The 14077-nt window shown below is 40.8% G+C and overlaps 1 protein-coding gene across 1 annotated transcript; it reads right to left on the reverse strand.

The window, feature by feature from the left end:
* Positions 1 to 429: 429 nt before the first annotated feature.
* Positions 430 to 11922, reverse strand: LOC121377704. Its single transcript, XM_041505783.1, has 2 exons — positions 11656 to 11922; positions 430 to 2561 (listed from the first exon to the last, which is right to left on the reverse strand). The coding sequence occupies exons 1-2, from the start codon at positions 11803 to 11805 to the stop codon at positions 1350 to 1352; spliced, it is 1362 nt and encodes a 453-aa protein (XP_041361717.1). The 5' UTR covers positions 11806 to 11922; the 3' UTR covers positions 430 to 1349.
* Positions 11923 to 14077: the final 2155 nt, after the last annotated feature.

Below are 14077 nucleotides of genomic sequence, written 5' to 3' on the forward strand. Positions count from 1 at the left end.
ACGCAAACCAGTCCTAAAACCAAATAAAAACTCAAACCAGTTTAAAAACCAACGAAAACTCAAACCAGTTTGAAACCCAACGAAAAACATAAGTCAGTTTTCAAACCTAACATGTAAACACGGCATAAAATTCATGTAACATTTTCACACACACACATGAATGTCGCAAATGACTGATGAACAGCGCCACACTTGGTCCAGATAACCGAAAACAAAAGATAATCAACTCACAGTTGACATGGCTTTTCCTAATACGAGCCATGCTTACTTTAAAGTGGTGAAAATAAACTAACTTTTAAAGCTGCAATCTCGACTGACCATATTATGACATGACATACTAATGCAGCATACAAATGCAACTAGTTTTCTAAACTCACCCAATGTCACCCCGCCATATTAAAACATCGTTTACTAATGAAAAACTACAAACACATTGATAGTTTTAATAAAATCCCAAACACACTTCACCACATTATGACATCATATGCCAATACACGATAGTAAAATACAAACACAACCACAGTTTTTATACAATCACAATTTCACCTGACCGCATTACGATATCATATACTAATACAAAATAATAAAATACAAACACAACCACGTTTAATAAACTCGCAACCACACCTCACCGCATTATGACATCAAATACTAATACAAAACAGTAAAATACAAACACAACCACAGTTTTTATACAATCACAATTTCACCTGACCGCATTATGACATCATATACTAATACAAAACAGTAAAATACAAACACAACCACTGTTTTAATAAACTCGCAACCACACCTGACCGCATTATGATATCATACACTAATACAAAATAGTAAAATACAAACACAACCACGGTTTTAATAAACTCGCAACCACATTATGACATCGTATACTAATACAAAATAGTAAAATACAAACACAACTACAATCTTAGTACACTCACGATATCGCCTCGTCATTTTATGACATCATATACTAATAACAAATATAATTTTAACCACATTTTTATGCGTGTATATTTTATATATTTTGTATATTTTTTAAGACTATTTACCAAAATAATAATGAACCCCCCCCCCCCCCCCCCAACCTCCCAACCCAGCCCGCTTGTGATCGTTAAAATGGAGAATGATGCATTTCAACATCGCCTAGATAACCAATTATAGCCGAATGATATCGAAGGATGGCGCGCGATGCGCAAGAAAATTAACGTGGCCGGTTTATTCTACTCGAGATTTTTCAAACTTATCTTGCAATATATTTGTATGTACTGTGACGTCAGTTTCATATGATTCATATGTCCTGTGGCGCCTATTTCATATGATTGTTATATACTAATTGTTTTTGTTTCTTAATATTTACGTTCGTGGTGAGTTAACTTGAAGTTTCGTCTTACTCTACGAACAGACATCCCAGGTGTGTGGTGACTCAGAACTTCGTCCCAGTTGGGATTACCTAGTGACGTCATAAACTTGAACTCCTCGTCCAACTTCTGGTGTTGTTGTTTGAGTTTCTCGGCCGCCATCAACTGCTGGAAGACGTCCGAGCATCTGGTGACGATGTGCGGCATTTTGCAGAACGCCACGTCGTCTGCTCCGCTCATTTCTAGGTACAACCTGCTGCAGATGTTTAAGCCGACATCGCCGATTTTCGATGATGCCACGCGACCAGATGACGCAAAGTGATCCGATGTTGTCGCATTATTCGATGACGTCACACGATTCGATGACGTCATCTGATCAGAAAACGTCACAGACACCTTCTTTAGAGCGGATGGCTTGCCAAGATGTGATGTCGTCACAGAATCAGAAAGCTTCCATTGATGTGACGACGTCATGTGATGAGACGACTGTTTGTGATCAAATGACGTTACAACGCCATATAACTCCGCATGATCTGATGACGTCACAGCACCAGAGCGCTTCTCGTGATCCGACGCCACGAGTACAGGAGAGGATGTTCGGAGCGTCTCGTGGGAAACGGGCTTCGCTTCCGTCCTGGGCTTTCCGTCCTTGTTAACAGGGAAAATTTTGGAATGTGCGTCTTTCTGATTGTTTAACTCCGACTCGGCGAAGACGTCGACGCCCTCGCAGGCGTTATTGCTGTACGCCGTCGCGGCGAAGTCGTCGGGCGGCGTCCCCTCCAGATGGTACCGCTTCCGGTTCGTCTGCTGGTGCTGTTCCTGCTGGTGTTGTTGCAGGACGCTTCCACCAGAGTAGCGAACCCTTCGACGAGGTAACTGCCGGTTGCTGGTAGACGAGACAGCCACGGAAAGAGCCGAAGCAGCCCGAACGGCTGGAGTCGGTGGCGCGATCGGTTCGGCAATCTCCAGCGGGTCGACGGGCGGGACGGTTATTTCGGCAGCGAGTTCTCCCGGGGAGTGGATAGGCTCGACGGAAATGTCTGGGATTCCCTCCATGCCGGTGTTCGTGAGCAGCCTGCTGATGTCGAACTCTGGATAGCTGGTCGAGTCTAACTCGGACACGGAGGACTCGGACGAGGAGACGAAGGTTTCCAGTGACAGGGAATAGTCTGATGCGAAGTTCATGTCGCTCAGTGTGTTCTGGAGGGCGAAAACAAAAAGAAGGCAAAAGATTATTTAACGTTCTCAATCAGTGCTGTGACGTCATCAGATAACTAGTTGTAACGTAAATAGTATCTAACGGAAAGGAGTTGGCCTGTAGTTATTCAAAGTGGCACAATTCTCGCTCTAGCCAGTGCACCACGACATGTATATCAACGTCCGTGGTATGTGCTATCCTGTCAGTGGGATGGTGCAACTTAAATTAAAGCGGCATTCCCTGGAATATTTTTTATTATTTAAGCATATAGAACAGAAAATCCCATTACGTTTGGTGCATATAAGACGCCGTACTCCGAATTGGTTTCACTACACTGGCTATTCTAAAGTTAAAAATAAACCTAGTATTTTGAAAGTGGGACACTTTTGGCGGGCGCCCACTGGGCTAAAAATAGCATGGTTCGGCTATTGTTGCATTACAAAAACCGTGCGGATTCTAGCAGTCAATTCCAAGCAGCCAATTTTAGCACACTCATGTCGACGTTCTAAACATCGGATTCGTACGCCTTTCGACTGTTACCTGTATTTCACACTTTTAAACACACTGTTATGCTAATTTTTCACTACACTACAACTTAAGAATTTTAGAGTTTTAAAGAGTATCTTTATATAAAAACAACATAAAAACAAAATAACAACCAAGACTCATTTTCACAGTCTTATTGTTATAATATCCGTATAAATACAACTTAACCGTTTTATTAAGCACTTTTATAATATCTGAGGTATCACTTTAAAAATCCTTCTGTACTACGGTAATATAGGATGTCCAACTAGTTTCGTATAGTCCACACCACAACACATTATAAAAGGCGTACGAGTCCGGTGTTTAGAACGTCGCCATGCGTGTCTGCTGAAATTGGCTGCTAGCGTAATTGGATGCTAGGAAGTGGCTGCTAGAATCCGCTTGGTATTACAAAATGGCGAGAATTGTTCTAACTGGCTAGTAAGCATTTGACGATATGCGTTAATGACGACAACTCGCGAGTGAATTAAAAGTACAGTTATGCTTGTATTTAAACTTAGAACTTGACTATATACGATTGAAACCAGACACTGCAGCTTTAACACATATACACACTACACACATATATGTATACATATCGTATAACGTAAATGCATATAATCATTGTCATCATTACTATTACTATGTATCTGATTTAACCATTTTATATTCTTATTATGTTGTCCAGTGTATATCATGCCATTTTTATATGATCCATATATAAATAAATGATTTGATTTGATTTCATATAAAAGATCCCATGCTACTAATGGAAAAATGTCACGGATTTCCTCTCTAAAACTAATTACCAAATGTTTGACATCCAATAGCCGATGATTAATAAATCATTGTGCTCTAGTGGTGTCGTTAAACAAACCAAACTTTTCAAAGTGGCACAAAGGCGGCTTCCCGCCAAACATTATTTATTAATTTGGAAATGTAAAAACTATGAGCCGAATCTAGGAAGCCTGTTTCTCTTAAACGCCGGTGTTCAAGCATTTTAAATGTATGTAGTTACACACGTGTAAGACATAAACAGGCATTGTAAATGTATGTAGTTACACACGTGTAAGACATAAACAGGCTTTGTAAATGTATGTAGTTACACGCGTGTAAGACATAAACAGGTGTTCAAGCATTTTAAATGTATGTAGTTACACACGTGTAAGACAAACAGGCATTGTAAATGTATGTAGTTACACACGTGTAAGACAAAAACAGGCTTTGTAAATGTATGTAGTTACACGCGTGTAAGACATAAACAGGTGTTCATGCATTTTAAATGTATGTGGTTACACACGTGTAAGACATAAACAGGCATTGTAAATGTATGTAGTTACACACGTGTAAGACATAAACAGGCTTTGTAAATGTATGTAGTTACACGCGTGTAAGACATAAACAGGTGTTCAAGCATTTTAAATGCATGTAGGTACTCACGTGTAAGACATAAACAGACATTGCAAATGTATGTAGTTACACACGTGTAAGACAGGAACAGGCTGTGGAAATGTATGTAGTTACACACGTGTAAGACAGGAACAGGCTGTGGAAATGTACGTAGTTACACACGTGTAAGACAGGAACAGGCTGTGTAAATGTACGTAGTTACACGCGTGTAAGACATGAACAGGCTTTGTAAATGTACGTAGTTACACGCGTGTAAGACAAACAGGCTGTGTAAATGTACGTAGTTACACGCGTGTAAGACAGGAACAGGCTGTGTAAATGTACGTAGTTACACGCGTGTAAGACAGGAACAGGCTGTGTAAATGTACGTAGTTACACGCGTGTAAGACAGGAACAGGCTGTGTAAATGTACGTAGTTACACGCGTGTAAGACAGGAACAGGCTGTGTAAATGTACGTAGTTACACGCGTGTAAGACATGAACAGGCTTTGTAAATGTACGTAGTTACACGCGTGTAAGACAGGAACAGGCTGTGTAAATGTCTGTAGTTACACGCGTGTAAGACAGGAGCAGGCTGTGTAAATGTACGTAGTTACACGCGTGTAAGACAGGAGCAGGCTTTGAAAATGTACGTAGTTACACAAGTGTAAGGCAGTGAACACGCGTGTAAGCTGAACAGGCTGTGAAAATGTACGTAGTTACACGCGTGTAAGACAGGAACAGGCTGTGTAAATGTACGTAGTTACACGCGTGTAAGACAGGAACAGGCTGTGTAAATGTACGTAGTTACACGCGTGTAAGACAGGAACAGGCTGTGTAAATGTACGTAGTTACACGCGTGTAAGACAGGAACAGGCTGTGTAAATGTACGTAGTTACACGCGTGTAAGACAGGAACAGGCTGTGTAAATGTACGTAGTTACACGCGTGTAAGACAGGAACAGGCTGTGTAAATGTACGTAGTTACACGCGTGTAAGAAAGGAACAGGCTGTGTAAATGTACGTAGTTACACGCGTGTAAGACAGGAACAGGCTGTGTAAATGTACGTAGTTACACGCGTGTAAGACAGGAACACACAGGCGTAGTTACACGCGTGTAAGACAGGAACAGGCTGTGTAAATGTACGTAGTTACACGTGTAAGACAGGAACAGGCTGTGTAAATGTACGTAGTTACACGCGTGTAAGACAGGAACAGGCTGTGTAAATGTCTGTAGTTACACAAGTGTAAGACATGAACAGGCTGTGTAAATGTACGTAGTTACACAAGTGTAAGGCATGAGCAGGCTGTGTAAATGTACGTAGTTACACAAGTGTAAGGCATGAACAGGCTTTGAAAATGTACGTAGTTACACAAGTGTAAGGCATGAACAGGCTGTGTAAATGTACGTAGTTGCACGCGTGTAAGACATGAACAGGCTGTGTAAATGTACGTAGTTGCACGCGTGTAAGACATGAACAGGCTGTGTAAATGTACGTAGTTGCACGCGTGTAAGACAGGAACAGGCTGTGTAAATGTACGTAGTTACACGCGTGTAAGACAGGAACAGGCTGTGTAAATGTACGTAGTTACACGCGTGTAAGACATGAACAGGCTGTGTAAATGTCTGTAGTTACACGCGTGTAAGACATGAACAGGCTGTGTAAATGTACGTAGTTACACGCGTGTAAGACAGGAACAGGCTGTGTAAACGTACGTAGTTACACGCGTGTAAGACAGGAGCAGGCTGTGTAAATGTACGTAGTTACACGCGTGTAAGACAGGAACAGGCTGTGTAAATGTACGTAGTTACACGTGTGTAAGATAGGAGCAGGCTGTGTAAATGTACGTAGTTACACACGTGTAAGACATGAACAGGCTTTGTAAATGTACGTAGTTACACGCGTGTAAGACATGAACAGGCTGTGTAAATGTACGTAGTTACACACGTGTAAGACATGAACAGGCTTTGTAAATGTACGTAGTTACACGCGTGTAAGACAGGAACAGGCTGTGTAAATGTACGTAGTTACACGCGTGTAAGACAGGAACAGGCTGTGTAAATATACGTAGTTACACGCGTGTAAGACATGAACAGGCTTTGTAAATGTACGTAGTTACACGCGTGTAAGACATGAACAGGCTGTGTAAATGTCTATAGTTACACGCGTGTAAGACATGAAAAGGCTGTGTAAATGTACGTAGTTACACGCGTGTAAGACATGAACAGGCTGTGTAAATGTACGTAGTTACACGCGTGTAAGACAGGAGCAGGCTGTGTAAATGTACGTAGTTACACACGTGTAAGACAGGAGCAGGCTGTGTAAATATACGTAGTTACACACGTGTAAGGCATAAACTGGCTTTGTAAGTGTACGTAGTTACACACGTGTAAGGCATGAACAGGCTTTGTAAATGTACGTAGTTACACACGTGTAAGGCATAAACTGGCTTTGTAAATGTACGTAGTTACACACGTGTAAGACATGAACAGGCTTTGTAAATGTACGTAGTTACACACGTGTAAGGCATAAACTGGCTTTGTAAATGTACGTAGTTACACACGTGTAAGACATGAACAGGCTTTGTAAATGTACGTAGTTACACGCGTGTAAGACAAACAGGCTTTGTAAATGTACGTAGTTACACGTGTGTAAGACAGGAACAGGCTGTGTAAATGTACGTAGTTACACGCGTGTAAGACAGGAACAGGCTGTGTAAATGTACGTAGTTACACGCGTGTAAGACAGGAACAGGCTGTGTAAATGTCTGTAGTTACACGCGTGTAAGACAGGAACAGGCTGTGTAAATGTACGTAGTTACACACGTGTAAGACAGGAACAGGCTGTGTAAATGTACGTAGTTACACACGTGTAAGACAGGAACAGGCTGTGGAGATGTACGAAGTTACACACGTGTAAGACATAAACAGGCTGTGTAAATGTACGTAGTTACACGCGTGTAAGACAGGAACAGGCTGTGTAAATGTCTGTAGTTACACGCGTGTAAGACAGGAACAGGCTGTGTAAATGTACGTAGTTACACACGTGTAAGACAGGAGCAGGCTGTGTAAATATACGTAGTTACACACGTGTAAGGCATAAACAGTGCTACAACAGGGACGCTGGCAGACGTATTCCACAGTGTCCTATACATTGACAGAATAAATAAATTTGTAAAAAAACCCTAAAAATCCTAAATGAAAGGGGCATGGATGAATGGAATAGATGGATGAATGAATGGAATAGATGGGTGAATGGAATAGATGGATGAATGAATGGAATAGATGGGTGAATGGAATAGATGGGTGGATGAAATAGATGGATGAATGAATGGAATAGATGGATGAATGGAATAGATGGGTGGATGGAATAGATGGATGAATGAAATACATGGATGAATGGAATAGATGGGTGGATGAAATAGATGGATGAATGGAATAGATGGATGAATGAATGGAATAGATGGGTGAATGGAATAGATGGGTGGATGAAATAGATGGATGAATGAATGGAATAGATGGATGAATGGAATAGATGGGTGGATGGAATAGATGGATGAATGGAATAGATGGATGAATGAATGGAATATATGGATGGATGGAATAGATGGATGAATGGAATAGATGGATGGATGGAATAGATGGATGAATGAATGGAATAGATGGATGGATGGAATAGATGGATGGATGGAATAGATGGGTGGATGGAATAGATGAATGAATGGAATAGATGGATGAATGGAATAGATGGGTGGATGGAATAGATGGATGAATGGAATAGATGGATGAATGGAATAGATGGATGAATGGAATAGATGGATGAATGGAATAGATGGATGAATGAATGGAATAGATGGGTGAATGGAATAGATGGGTGGATGAAATAGATGGATGAATGAATGGAATAGATGGATGAATGGAATAGATGGGTGGATGGAATAGATGGATGAATGAAATAGATGGATGAATGGAATAGATGGGTGGATGAAATAGATGGATGAATGGAATAGATGGATGAATGAATGGAATAGATGGGTGAATGGAATAGATGGGTGGATGAAATAGATGGATGAATGAATGGAATAGATGGATGAATGGAATAGATGGGTGGATGGAATAGATGGATGAATGGAATAGATGGATGAATGAATGGAATATATGGATGGATGGAATAGATGGATGAATGGAATAGATGGATGGATGGAATAGATGGATGAATGAATGGAATAGATGGATGGATGGAATAGATGGGTGGATGGAATAGATGAATGAATGGAATAGATGGATGAATGGAATAGATGGGTGGATGGAATAGATGGATGAATGGAATAGATGGATGAATGAATGGAATAGATGGATGGATGGAATAGATGGATGAATGGAATAGATGAATGAATGGAATAGATGGATGAATGAATGGAATAGATGGATGAATGGAATAGATGGATGAATGGAATAGATGGATGGATGGAATAGATGGATGAATGGAATAGATCAATGGATGGAAGAGATGGATGGATGATGGATGGATTCCTAAAAGTGACTCTTGAATATTTAGATACCGGGTAGATGGGTCCACGTACATGCATACGTGAATGGATGGATGGTAGATGGAAGCAGGCCCGTAGCCAGCATTTCGAGTGGGAGGGTTCGACTATGTATTTGTCAGGCCTTTTGGATATGAAGTTGCTTGGGGGTGCGAAGCGCCCGAACTTTGTATGGGGATCCAGGACTATGCTCCCCCGTAACATTTGAAATCTCCGAAAGTCTAAAACGCGTTTTCCTGGCATCTGGAACTTAAAAACGGATAATTTAAAACAACGATTTTCGATTATTTATTAGATTGTATTTTTGTTATTAAGGTTATTATTATATTTGTGGCTTTTTTTCAAGATAATGAAAATTCTAGCATACAGCAGAAGTTAGAGGTACTAACTCTGTGTATTAACCCGAGGTTAAATATTTTTGGCAATTGCTTATTATAACCTTAGTAACAGAAACGGTATGTGTACCTCAGAACTATGATCAGTTCCTTTAATAATGAACATATTTATGAAAAAACTAATTACATTACGTTCATAAAAATTGTATGATCACCAATCACCGCCAACACATGCATCCCCTGTTAAAAGTACAGGTGTAGTCCTCAAACATTTTTAGAAAAGTGTCTAGTATACCATTCCGTTTTTGTCACTGGTACGTCATATCATCAAAATGGCGGCTATAAAACATTTTGAAGTACTTGGAAATTACCTTCAAGAAAATACGCAACATTTTCTAATTGGCCTTAATCCTACGGGACATTTTCAAATTCAAGAGCAACAAACCCAATCCTCTCTTCCACCCAACTCATCCCTTTCCTGTCCTGGACGGGGGAGCCGGAGAATGTTGACACCTGCGCTACAACAGCTTGCTCTTAATGTGCACGTTCTTAATGTGCACGTGACCTGACCCGAACTATCAGAATTACTTTCTGTTAGTAACCTTTATTTCTAACTTTGGTTGATAAATCAATGCAAGGTGAACTGCTATCATTGTCATGTAATTATCGAATGCTACGAGGTCATTAATATAGCAGAAAGTACAATTTAATTTATGTACGTTCATTTTATTTTTTATTTATGTAAAAAAAAAATTCCGATTAGTTAGAAATTGTGAATCATGTACACTGCAGTTTTGGTAAGAGGATTATTAAATGACGAAGACAAGAACATTTTGTTTTATGGGAGGGTTGCAAAAGTTACAGTCAACTATTTGTGCAGTATTAAAAACAGAATAAAAAGTGGACCTTAACTTTTGCGGGAGGGTTCGTCACTGGAACCCCCCCCCCCCCCCCCGAACCCCCCTAAATACGGGCCTGGGAAGAATGGCTGGATGGATTCATGCATGGATGGATTCATGCACGGGTGCACAGATAGATGAATGGATACATTGATTGATGGATGAATGAATTGATAGATAGCTGGATAGATAAACAGACAGAAGAAGAATGAAAAGTTTTATTTCACGACGCACTCAACACATTTTATTTACGGTTATATGGCGTCAGGCATATGGTTAAAGACCACACAGATATTGAGGGAGAAAATCCACTGTCGCCACTTCATGGGCTACTCTTTTCGATTAGCAGCAAGGGATTTTTTATATGCACCATCTCACAGACAGGATAACACACACCACGGCCTTTGTTATACCAGTCGTGGTGCACTGGCTGGAGCGAGAAATAGCCCAATGGGCCCACCGACGGGGATCGATCCCAGACCGACCGCGCATCAAGCGAATGCTTTACCTCAGGGCTACGTCCCGCCCCATAAAGAGACCGAGAAACAGAGAAGTATATCTCGATATTAAACAGACACGTATATCTCGATATTAAACAGACCGAGAAACAGACACGTATATTTCGATATTAAACAGACACGTATATCTCGATATTAAACAGACACGTATATCTCGATATTAAACAAACCGAGAAACAGACACGTATATCTCGATATTAAATAGACCGAGAAACAGACACGTATATCTCGATATTAAACAGACCGAGAAACAGACACGTATATCTCGATATTAAACAGACACGTATATCTCGATATTAAACAAACCGAGAAACAGACACGTATATCTCGATATTAAACAGACCGAGAAACAGACACGTATATCTCGATATTAAACAGACCGAGAAACAGACACGTATATCTCGATATTAAACAGACACGTATATCTCGATATTAAACAGACCGAGAAACAGACACGTATATCTCGATATTAAACAGACCGAGAAACAGACACGTATATCTCGATATTAAACAGACACGTATATCTCGATATTAAACAGACCGAGAAACAGACACGTATATCTCGATATTAAACAGACCGAGAAACAGACACGTATATCTCGATATTAAACAGACCGAGAAACAGACACGTATATCTCGATATTAAACAGACCGAGAAACAGACACGTATATCTCGATATTAAACACACCGAGAAACAGACACGTAAATCTCGATATTAAACACACCGAGAAACAGACACGTATATCTCGATATTAAACAGACCGAGAAACAGACACATAAATCTCGATATTAAACAAACCGAGAAACAGACACGTATATCTCGATATTAAACAAACCGAGAAACAGACATATATATATATTGATATTAAACAAACAGCTCACCATACATATAATTAGATCATCCTTCATCGGGTCGTTCTTCGACTTGCGTCTCATGTAGAAGAGCAATCCGACCCCGGCAGCCATGATGCCCACCGTCACCAGCCCCGCGGTCCCCCACAGCCTCTCTTTGAACAAGACAGCGTCATCCATCGTGCCAACAGAACCGACCAGTCAAGTTAATTATTTAGTTTTGTTTATTAAAGTGTTAAAGTTACATTATTGGTGTGACCTACTTACTAACATCAGTGTTCGATTGTTCATGACGTCATAAACAGAACGGCGTCATCTTGTTGATTACTGTTTCGGTATACCTCACCTATTTCCGGAACATTTACGAAAATATGCAGTGGCGGATCCAGAAAATCCATTTAGGGGGCCCCCAGTGACATGAGTTGGAATGCCAAGGGAACTTTGGGGGAGGTTTGGATGGGATCGTAAACAAAAGAAGAAAATTAATATATAATAACATTTTAATTGTCGCATAATTTGGGGGGGGGGGCGGGGACGGGCACCTGGGACCCCCCTAGATCCGCCTCTGATATGCAATCTCCTGTTCTACTCGTTAAATAAAATAAATGACCGAGTGACCGTTAGACGCCATTAGTTTTACGAGTTCTTTAAACACGTATCTAATAATAGAAAGTGTGTTAAAATAATAATCTGGCTTGTGCCCCCTACTACAATCTGTTACCCTTCCACTAGAAAGATTGTGCGGAGTTAAAGGAGCTCAATCACGGATTTAGTGGGCCTTGTTTCTTCGAGGGAATTCTATGATATGCTTCTTTTTTAAAAATTTGGAACTCTTCTTGTGATGAGACATGAAAAATACGGAAAAACAGACTCGTAGTGATGAGGCTATATATACGACAACCGTATAATGTATTTTTGGATTTTATATAAACGATCGCCGTGTATAGAGACTTGGCAAATGAGGGCCCTCAAATAATTAAAAAAAAATATTATATCATGACGAAACTAACCGCGAATCCGCTGAAATAAAATAATAAACAGTCGGAACATGAACTCACCATTTATTATTATTATTATTATTATTATTATTATTATTATTATTATAAGGCGCGTGTGAAAATTATTTTGACTGGTTCGCAAAGTGGTATTTCGGTTTTAATGTATAGCGTAAAAAACCCAGTGTACTGTTGCATGTTTTGTTGTCCAAAGGTTGGCTAATTGTTACTTAACCCAATTTAATCCAGTTCTACGTGCAGGGACAAGTTCAGCCTGCCGTTTGTGCGTGTGTGCACGCACGTTAATCTTGCATTTTTATAGCCAAAACTACTCCAGATAAAACACCGCCCCTCCACCCCATAAAGGTAGTAGTAGGCTAATAATAATAATAATAATAAAAGTAGTAGTAGTAGTAGTAGTAGTAGTAGTAGTAGTAGTAGTAAGAATAATAATTGTGTATTATTATTATTATTATTATTATTACATGTATTATAATGTTGGTAAAATCACGTCGCGGTGGGGTGGGGTGGGATGGGGGGGGGGGAGGGGCGGTTGTTACAAAACAAAAAAAACATAAATTTAGAGGGGGACCCGGGAGTGGTGTGTGATGTGTGTGTGTGGGGGAGGGGTGGTTGTTACAAAGAAATTACATAAATCTAGAGGGGGATCCGGGAGTGGTGTGGGATGTGTGTGTGTGTGTGTGTGTGTGTGGGGGGGGGTTGTTACAAAACAACAACATAAATCTAGAGGGGGACCCGGGAGTGGTGTGGGATGTGTGTGTGTGTGTGTGGGGGGGGGGGGTAAATCTAGAGGGGGACCTGGGAGTGGTGTGGATGTGTGTGTGTGTGTGGGGGGGGGGGGTTGTTACAAAACAACAACATAAATCTAGAGGGGGACCCGGGAGTGGTGTGGGATGTGTGTGTGTGTGTGTGTGGGGGGTAATCTAGAGGGGGACCTGGGAGTGGTGTGGGATGTGTGTGTGTGTGTGGGGGGGGGGGGTAAATCTAGAGTGGGACCCGGGAGTGGTGTGGGATGTGTGTGTGTGTGTGGGGGGGGGGGTTGTTACAAAACAACATAAATCTAGAGGGGGACCCGTGAGTGGTGTGGGATGTGTGTGTGTGTGGGGTGTGTGTTACAAAACAACAACATAAATCTAGAGGGGGACCCGGGAGTGGTGTGGGATGTGTGTGTGTGTGTGTGTGGGGGGGGGGGGGGGGGTAAATCTAGAGGGGGACCCGGGAGTGATCTCTGCAAAATAACCTTTTAGTCATATTTGTTTACGGTAAATTTAACTTTTTAACAAAATTTACGTAAGCAGCCTCAAAATTGCAATCAGTAAAAAATTATTAAGTTCAAGCCCTGTTGTTAGTTTGTGTACTGTCCGTAGTTAGTTTCTCTTTCAGTTAATCTACCTCAGTCCCTGATAATTTGTTTGGGCTTCTTACATATATTAAGA

The sequence above is a fragment of the Gigantopelta aegis genome, chromosome 7 (assembly GCF_016097555.1).
Source record: "Gigantopelta aegis isolate Gae_Host chromosome 7, Gae_host_genome, whole genome shotgun sequence".
In the NCBI taxonomy this organism is placed as follows: Eukaryota; Metazoa; Mollusca; class Gastropoda; order Neomphalida; family Peltospiridae; genus Gigantopelta; species Gigantopelta aegis.

Bases quoted from the DNA above. Each gene is read 5' to 3' on its own strand.
- LOC121377704 (XM_041505783.1), bottom strand. From the start codon at position 11,805: ATGGATGACGCTGTCTTGTTCAAAGAGAGGCTGTGGGGGACCGCGGGG. The intron at 2,562-11,655 runs GTGAGCTGTTTG...TTCGCCCTCCAG, and splicing joins ATGATCTAATTATATGTATG to AACACACTGAGCGACATGAA.